This window comes from Canis lupus, chromosome 28 (genome assembly GCF_003254725.2).
Source record: "Canis lupus dingo isolate Sandy chromosome 28, ASM325472v2, whole genome shotgun sequence".
Classification (NCBI taxonomy): domain Eukaryota; kingdom Metazoa; phylum Chordata; class Mammalia; order Carnivora; family Canidae; genus Canis; species Canis lupus.
The window spans coordinates 1,171,616-1,181,151 of NC_064270.1; the positions used below are offsets into that span (position 1 = coordinate 1,171,616).

Consider the following 9,536-nt stretch of genomic DNA (forward strand, 5'->3'; position numbering starts at 1 on the left):
TGACTGGCACTGAGGGGGGCACTTGACGGGATGAGCACTGGGTGTTATTCTGTATGTAGGCAAATTGAACACCAATAAAAAATAAATTTATTATTAAAAAAAAAAGAAACAAGAGCTTTAAATGATACACTGGACCAGATGGATTTCACAGATATTACAGAACTTTACATCCAAATGCAATTGAATACACATTCTTCTCAAGTGCACATGGAACTTTCTCCAGAATAGACCATATACTGTGTCACAAATCAGGTCTTAACCGATACTAAAAGATTGGGATTGTCCCCTGCATATTTTCAGACCATAATGCTTTGAAACTTGAACTCAATCACAAGAAGAAACTTGGAAGAAATTCAAACACTTGGAGGTTAAAGACCATCCTGCTAAAAGATGAAAGGGTCAACCAGGAAATTCGAGAAGAATTTAAAAGATTCATGGAAACTAATGAGAATGAAGATACAACCGTTCAAAATCTTTGGGATACAGCAAAAGTAGTCCTGAGAGGGAAATACATCACAATAAAAGCATCCCTCAAAAAAATGGGAAAAACTCAAATATGCAAGCTAACCTTGCACCTAAAGGAACTGGAAAAAGAACAGCAAATAAAACCTACACCAAGCAGAAGAGAGTTAATAAAGATTTGAGCAGAACTCAATGAAATAGAGACCAGAAGAACTGTAGAACAGATCAACAAAACCAGGAGTTGGTTCTTTGAAAGAATTCATAAGATAGATAAACCATTAGCTAGCCTTATTAAAAAGAAAAGGAAAAAAAGACTCAAATTAATAAAATCATGAATGAAAAAGAGAGATCACAACTCATACCAAGGAAATACAATCGATTTTAAAAACATATTTATGAGCAGCCATAACGCCAATAAATTAGGCAATCTAGAAGAATTGGGCACATTTCTGGAAAACCACAAAACACCAAATCTGGAACAGGAAGAATTAGAAAAGCTGAACAGGCCAATAACCAAGGAGGAAATTGAAGCAGTCAACAAAGACCTCCCAAGACACTGATGTCCAGGGCCAGATGACTCCCCAGGGGAATTCTATCAAATGTTTAAAGAAGAAACCACACCTATTCTATTAAAGCTGTTCCAAAACATAAAAAGGGATGGAATACTTCCAAACTCGTTCTATGAGGCCAGCATCACCTTAATTCCAAAACCAGACAAAGACCCCACCAAAGAGGAGAATTATAGACCAATATCCCTGATGAACATGGATGCAAATATCCTCAACAAGATACTGGTCAATAGGATCCAACAGAACATTAAGAAGATTATTCACCATGGTCAAGTGGGATTTATCCCCAGGATGCAAGGTTGGTTCAATACTCATAAAGCAATCAATGTGATAGATCATATCCACAAGAGAAAAAGCAAGAGCCATATGATCCTCTCAACAGATGCAGAGAAAGCATTTGACAAAATACAGCATCCATTCCTGATCAAAACTCTTCAGAGTAGGGATAGAGGGAACATTCCTCAGCATCTTAAAAGTCATCTACGAAAAGCCCACAGCAAATATCATTCTTAATGGGGAGACACTGGGAGCCTTTCCCCTAAGATCAGGAACATGACAAGGATGTCCACTCTCACCACTGCTATTCAACATGGTAGTAGAAGTCCTACCCTCAGCAATCAGACAACAAAAAGAAATAAAAGGCATTCAAAGCAGCAAAGAAGTCAAACTCTCCCTCTTCACAGATGACATGATACTGTACAAAGAAAACCCAAAAGACTCCACCCCAAGACTGCTAGAACTCATACAGCAATTTAGCAATGTGGCAGGATACTAAATCAATGCCTGGAAATCAGGGGCATTTCTATACACTAACAATGAAACTGAAGAAAGAGAAATTAAGGAGTCAATCCCATTTACAATTGCACCCAAAAGCATAAGATAGCTAGGAATAAACCTAACCAAAGAGTTAAAGGATCTACCCTAAAAACTTCAGAACACTTGAAAGAAATTGAGGAAGACACAAAGAGATGGAAAAATATTCCATGCTCATGGATTGGAAGAATAAATATTGTGAAAATGTCAGTGCTACCCAGGGCAATTTACACTTTCAATGCAATCCCTATCAAAACACCATGGACTTTCTTCAGAGAGTTAGAACAAATAATCTCAAGATTTGTGTGGAATCAGAAAAGACCCCGAATATCCAGGGGAATATTGAAAAAGAAAAGCAGAGCCAGGGGCATCACAATGCCAGATTTCAGGTTGTACTACAAAGCTGTGGTCATCAAGACAGTGTGGTACTGGCACAAAAACAGATACATAGATCAATGGAACAGAATAGAGAACCCAGAAATGTTCCCTCAAGGCTATGGTCAACTAATATTCGACAAAGCAGGAAAGAATATCCCCTGGAAAAAGGATAGTCTCTTCAAAAAATGGTGCTGGGAAAATTGGACAGCCACAGGCAGAAGAATGAAACTGGACCATTCTCTTACACCAGACACAAAGATAAACTCAAAGTGGATGAAAGATCGAAATGTGAGACAAGATTCCATCAAAATCCTAGAGGAGAACACAGGCAACACCCTTTTTGGACTTGGCCACAGCAACTTCTTGCAAGATACATCCATGAAGGCAAAGGAAACAAAAGCAAAAATGAATTATTGGGACTTCATCAAGATAAAAAGCTTCTGCACAGCAAAAGAAACAGTCAACAAACCTGAAAGACAACCTACCTAATGGGAGAAGATATTTGCAAATGATGTATCAGATAAAAGGCTAGTTTCCAAGATCTATAAAGAACTTATGAAACTCAACAGCAAAGAAACAAACAATCCAATCATGAAATGGGCAAAAGACATGAACAGAAATCTCACAGAGGAAGACATAGACATGGCCAACACGCACATGAGAAAATGCTCTGCATCACTTGCCATCAGGAAAATACACATCAAAACCACAATGAGATACCACCTCACACCAGTGAGAATGGGGAACATTAACAAGGGAGGAAACCACAAATGTTGGAGAGGATGTGGAGAAAGGGGAACCCTCCTGCACTGTTGGTGGGAATGTGACCTGGTGCAGCCACTCTGGAAAACTGTGTGGAGGTTCCTCAAAGAGTTAAAAATAGAGCTGCCCTATGACCCAGTAACTGCACTACCTGGGATTTACCCCAAAGGTACAGATACGGTGAAATGGCAGGACACCTGCACCCTGATGTTTCTAGCAGCAATGTCCACAACAGCCAAACTGTGGAAAGAGCCTCGGTGTCCATCGAAAGATGAATGGATAAAGAAGATGTGGGTTATGTATACAATGGAATATTCCTCAGCCATCGGAAATGACGAATACCCACCATCTGCTTCGACATGAATTGAACAGAGGGTATTATGCTGAGTGAAGTAAGTCAATCGGAGAAGGACAAACATTATATGGTTTCACTCATACGGGGAATATAAGAAATAGTCAAAGGGATTAAAGGGGAAAGGAGAGAAAATGAGTGGGAAAAATCAGAGAAGGTGACAAAGCATGAGAGACTCCTAACTCTGGGAAATGAACGGGGGGTAGTGGAAGGGGAGGCGGACAGGGGATGGGGTGACTGGGTGATGGACACTGAGGGGTCACTTGATGGGATGAGCACTGCCATACCATATGTTGGCAAATAGAACTCTAATAAAAAAAATTCAAAAAAAAAAAAGAAAAAACTATAATTAGATTCTTTGTTTAGGCCATGCAAAAATAAATTCCAAATAAATTAAAATTAAATAGTTTTAAAAATTAAAAAAAATTACTTTAAAAAATGTTTCTTAGACAAGATGGAAAATTAAGACATAACAAAAGTCAAAGAATGATAACTTTAATTGTATCCCATTTAAGACTTCTGCAGAGCAACGGATGCCACAAAGATAAAATATAAGCAACATACTGAGACAGTATGTTTGCAACACATGACAGAACCAAATAATTAATATCCATAAAAAATACATAAATGACCAACAACCAAAGAAAACTCCAGGAAATTCATAGAAAAAGAAATCTGGCTGGTTGATAAATAGAAGGAAAATGGTTATTCTCACTAGTAATCAGGAACACACAACCTAAAAACTTGGAGATAATATTTTACATCTCTGGCAAAAAAGCAAGAAGTCTGTTACTATTTAGTATTACTAAACCTGTAGGGAGACAGATATGCCCAGACCTTGCAAATGGAGAGCAATTTGGCAATATCCAATGAAGGAAGGATTGCACATACTCATGACAGTAACACCTCTTCCAGACTCTCTCCCAGAAAACAGCTGCATGAGGGTTCTAGGAGGTGGGACTAAGAAGGCTCATTACAGCATCAGTAACTATGCAGAAAGTAAGAATCTAAATTCAGTCAGTACCAGAAGGTATACCTAAATTATGACTGAGTGTTTCAACAGAATTGAAAAGGTAGTTGCAACACATACATTGATCTATAGGATGAGAATGGGCGATACTGTAACATGTTGAGTATGCTGTGGTGACATTTATGTCACATGCTGGCACCTAGAAAGTAACACAGCACAGTCAAAGCAGGGGTGGTGCTGTTTCCTCCAGAGGAGAGAGGAAAAGAAGACAGAGGGGGGCCCAAAGAGCATTAACTCCACTTCTGACATTCTATCTTTTATAGGTATGTTGACTTACCTATCTACATTCAAATACATGTATCTAAAAAATAAAAACAAAAAGCTAAGTTAAAATGTGTTCATTCAAGGTGTCCATGAATATTTGTTGCATTGAACTCAGTCTTAAAAATAGTTTTAGCATATTGGAAAACTGGCTTTCCCCCTAACTCTCCAACTACTCTGTGTGGGAAATAGTGGCTCAAGCACTGGAATAGTTAGGCAGAAATGTCCCTCTTCCTTCCATGTCCCCAAAAGCCCTCATGCATAGCTCTTACATATGCCCTGGGGTGACTGGCCTGGTCACCTGCCCTCTATGGTATCACTAGATAATCCCCAGGTCCCTTTCACCAGTTCATAAAGGAAAAGCTCAATTATTTCTTACAATTTCCAATGGGCTATAGTGTTATTTTTTGATGCACAGAAATGTATTTATTTGGTATTAAGAAAATAGAAGATCAATATGAAAAATGCCAATACAAAGAAACTAAAATATGTCTCATAATCCTATTTCCTAGAAAAAGTAAAAAAGAAACTGTTAATGATTAGCTGTATTTCCTTCCAATAGTGAGTGCTCACTTCATGTCAGATACTAGCTACATGCTTTAAATACAGTCACAGACTGATCTCTCTCAACAGCTCTATGAGGCTGGTACAATCACTATCCCCAAGTTACAGATGAAAAAACTGAGCACAGAGAGGGTGGACAATCTGCCCAAACTCCCGGCTGGTAAATTGCAGAAGAGGATCAGAGGATCAGGTTGTTTAGAGTAAAGCACACACTCCTCAACACTACTGCCTCTACTAAAGTATCTGAAAACACTAACTGGCTGTGATACCTTGGGCGACTAATTAAAACCTCATCCTTCAAATGCAGACAATGGTGGGACCTATTTCATGATGTTGTTGGGGGAAAGAATGAGCTAACGTAAAGTGTTTTTTTTTTTTAAGATTTTATTTATTTATTCATGACACACACACACACACACACACACACACACACACACACACAGAGGCAGAGACAGGCAGAGGGAGAAGCAGGCTCCATGCAAGGAGCCCGAAGTGGGACTCGATCCCGGGTCTCCAAGATCAGGCCCTGGGCTGAAGGTGGCACTAAACCGCTGAGACGCCCGGGCTGCCCACGTAAATTGTTTAAGAGGGAATGAAACACATCGAATGCACTCAGAAATGTCACATATTACTATTCCTCTTATTTGGGATCTTGAGCATTTTCAAGGCTTATTTTTCTGTTTGTAAGTCTTCAGCAAGCTGCCTCTTTGTATCATATGCACATTTTTCCATTGGATTTCTTAAATTTAACTTCCTCCCCCACCCCCCACCCAACCCCAGGATAGACTGGTCTGTATATCTAGATAGGTCAAAAGCAGAAACAGATTAGGACATCTGCCAGCTTCTGCCACATTGCTGAGCACACTTTGCATTTTCTGGCCTGCGCACACTTAGTGCGCGCTGGTTCTAACCACCCCTCACTGCCACGCCACTCACTACACACGTCCATTTCCATGCCTAGACTGGTAGATACCGAGGCTCCCTGCCGACATGCTAACTCCCTGAAAGCCAAGGTCTTTGTTCACTCCTGGGCTGGATGCAGGCTTCTGACAAAGTCCTGGCCACGGAAATAACACTGCCCATGTCCAGGATACAGGCTTTTGCTTCCCCTGAAGGAAGATTAGATCTGGAGATAGACTGCTTGCTTTTGCATCTTGGCCCAGGGCAACTTCTAAGAAACAGCATCTGTGTAAACAAGGGCCATTTGTTGCCTTTCTAAGAAATAACAGTTATTTTCTGCAAAGCAGATTTTGCAAAGTCGCATGGCCCTTTATCTCGTCAGTCTCCGCCTTAGACATATCATTCTAACCATCATTCTGTGCCTTGATCTTTATCTCTTTCGATTTTTCCTCTCTGTCTGTTTTTCTGGTCTTAATATTTCTCCCTCTATTTCTGGCCTTAGTTTTCTATTAGTCTCTGTCTTTCTCCTTTCTCCCTTCTTTTGATGCACAGAAATAAAGATGACTTCAAAAAGCCGGAATACCTTTGGGTAACCTGAGAGCCTCCTCTACTCCATAATAGGATTGATTCACCACTAACTACGGAGAAGCATCTACGTACCCACATTTTCTCATTTTATCTAATTATTTCAGTTTGACTTAATTAAATTGAACTTCATTTTCATACAATCCTAGAAGATATGCATTATTACACTCCCCCACTTGATTGATTCAGAAACAGAAAAAGTCTAAGAAGCTTGCTGCAGTTTGTCAGCAACAGAACCACAATTTAAAGCCAGATTTGAAAAAATAAATAAATAAATAAATAAAGCAGATTTGTCTAGGTCCCAAACCCAAAGCTCTTTCTACCACCTGACCCTTTCCAGTTCTCCTCTTGTCCAGAAGCATTTGTAAGTTGCAGATGGAATGAAACAGACAAAATCATTGCTCAGGGTCTCAGTCTCAAAATGAGAAAAGCCATCTATCCGAAGGGACACATCTGTGCTTTAGGGACTGAGCCCCAGTGGGCTAATGCTCCCCTGGTTTCCCACTCACTGAGGCACCCCTGCCACAGAAGAATCACGTCCACCCCATTTCTGCATTCCTCACTTACCCAGGAGAAGGAGGAAGGCTCTCAGCATGCTGGCCCCCGAGCCCATGCTGTTCCTGGCTTGTCTCCGATCAGGCGACGTAGCTGTGTGACCCAAGGCTGTGAGGGACAGGAGCCAAGTTCCACGTGACAGACAAGGAGGAAGCTGCCTCCACCGCCAGGGGACTGCTCAGTTCCTCTCGGCTCTGTCAAAGGGCAGCAGTAAAGGAAACAACATGTCCTGGCTCTGCCATCGGTGGAAGAGAGCTAGCCCATGATGAGGGCTCACCGAGGCTTTCTGGGGTATTAGTTATCACCCAACCTATCTCCTGTAACCTGTCCCCTTCCCCACCGCCACACACATACTGCATGAGAACACCAGTGCCCCTGGGTGCAGATTCTTGCCCAAAGACCCAGGCTGATAAGTCTCAGAGAGGGATGTGGGCAAAGCTAGTCAGCATGGATGTCCAAGTCCTGCAGCAACCCCCATGGACCTGGGTCAGGGACAGGAAGTCCCCTCACCAGCTCACAGTGTACCGAGTCACTGTTTTTGTGCCATCTATGCCTCTCAGTCTGGGGAGGCTGACTCAGAATACCATTATTCTCAGAATAACAGTTTTTTAATGTCCAAAATAAAGTAACTAGGATCATAAAAGAAACCAGTTATATTGAAATACAGTTATCCAAATATTTAGAAAATAGACTTAGTATTATTTTAATTAATAATTGATTAATTATTAATATTAAATTAATATTTAGAAAATGACATAGAAATATATATGCCTCTTGCTCTATAAAGTGGACAGCAAGATCTAGCACAGGTGCAGTAAGTCCACAATCTTGACATGGTGACAAACATAAAGGATATTTAGAGACATCTGTAGCAGCTGGAATGTGGGTGAAAAAACCTGCAATTGCTACCAGCAATAAAGTCCCCCTTGTGGTAATATCACAGTGGCTTATTGGCTACCTTCACATTGGAAAGATGTGTTAAGTTTTCATTTGAGGTTAGAGAACAGAGATGTGGCTTTTTTCCCATCCATGTTCACAGACCTGAAATTAAGCACCCAGTGCCAGAAGACCCTTGGTTCTCAACAGGCTCAAACCAACAGATTTGAGGCCATATGTTCCCATACTTCTCCTTGACACCTGCTTGACTGTCAAGCCACCAACTCAAATGTGCACAAAATCTCACTTTTAAAAATGTACAGCCACTTAATGACAAGTGTTGGGCCCCTTCCAAATGAGCCGAGAGCAGTTAGCCTCTTTTCATTCTTGAGCTTCCTCAGCCAAATCCAGCTACCTCACTGATCATGTTTGTCCCTCTGAGTCTCATGCAAATGATGGACATGAACAGAGCAGCCAGTTCGTGAGAAAAGCCATTTGCTTCATTTGGTGCCTGGGATTTCATCCCTCTATCCAGAGACGCTCTTTATTTTGTACAAAACACTTTCAGTCTTCACCTACAACAGGAAATACTCCCTTTTGCTTCTCCTGAAACGTGTGAACTTTCAAAACTTCTGCCCCACTTAATGGAGATGTTTGCAGAATAAATATTTCACTTCCTGAGCAAACTGTAAGAAAATGCCAGAGCAGGCATAAGTCGCAGGCAGTGGCTGGGGATTGTGGGAAGTGCATCAGTTTTGCTGCAAGCAGGCCCAGCACTGCCAGGTGCACAAAGAGGTCCCATGTTTTATGGAATCACATTTTTAAGTGTTGGCAATGAATTTTAAAATGATCTTACATAGGGCAGATCAAACTGGGCATCGGTATGTAACTTCTGCTCTAAAATATCTCTGGAGTTCTCTTCTAAGGCTCAATCTTTCATATATAAATACAGGAATGGAAGTTCCTACAGCAACTTCTGCTTTTCACCCTGCCACAACCTCCAAGACCAGAAAAGGCAGCATCTGCCACCTACTTGAATGAAGAAAAGGGAAATATAGACGTTCAAAATTGTGCCATAAGCTAGAATCTGAAAAGATGACCTGACACCTGGGCTGTGCACCTGGGCCTGAGGAGTGGCCTCAGAGTGGTGTGATGCGCCCCTCCTCCCTGCCAGAGTTGGTGCCCCACCCTTTGCACCTATAATAGATGCCAGGTTCTTTTTTTTTATAAATTTATTTTTTATTGGTGTTCAATTTGCCAACATATAGAATAACACCCAGTGCTCATCCCGTCAAGTGCCCACCTCAGTGCCCGTCACCGAGTCACCCCCACCCCCCACCCTCCTCCCCTTCCACCACCCCTAGTTCGTTTCCCAGAGTTAGGAGTCTTTCATGTTCTGTCTCCCTTTCTGATATTTCCCACTCATTTT

General features: G+C 41.2%; 1 protein-coding gene across 2 annotated transcripts in view; it reads right to left on the reverse strand.

Annotated features, from left to right (window-relative positions):
* The window catches only part of TMEM273 (transmembrane protein 273), a 58,384-nt gene extending 50,796 nt beyond the window's left edge, over window positions 1-7,588 (reverse strand). For both annotated transcript variants that reach the window (XR_003143960.3, XM_025466333.3), the window contains exon 1: window positions 7,244-7,588. Coding sequence is in view for 1 of the 2 variants with exons in the window: in XM_025466333.3 (XP_025322118.3) it covers window positions 7,244-7,289 (46 nt within the window). In the remaining variant the exon portion in view is untranslated. The remainder of the gene's footprint in view (window positions 1-7,243) is intronic.
* Window positions 7,589-9,536: the final 1,948 nt, after the last annotated feature.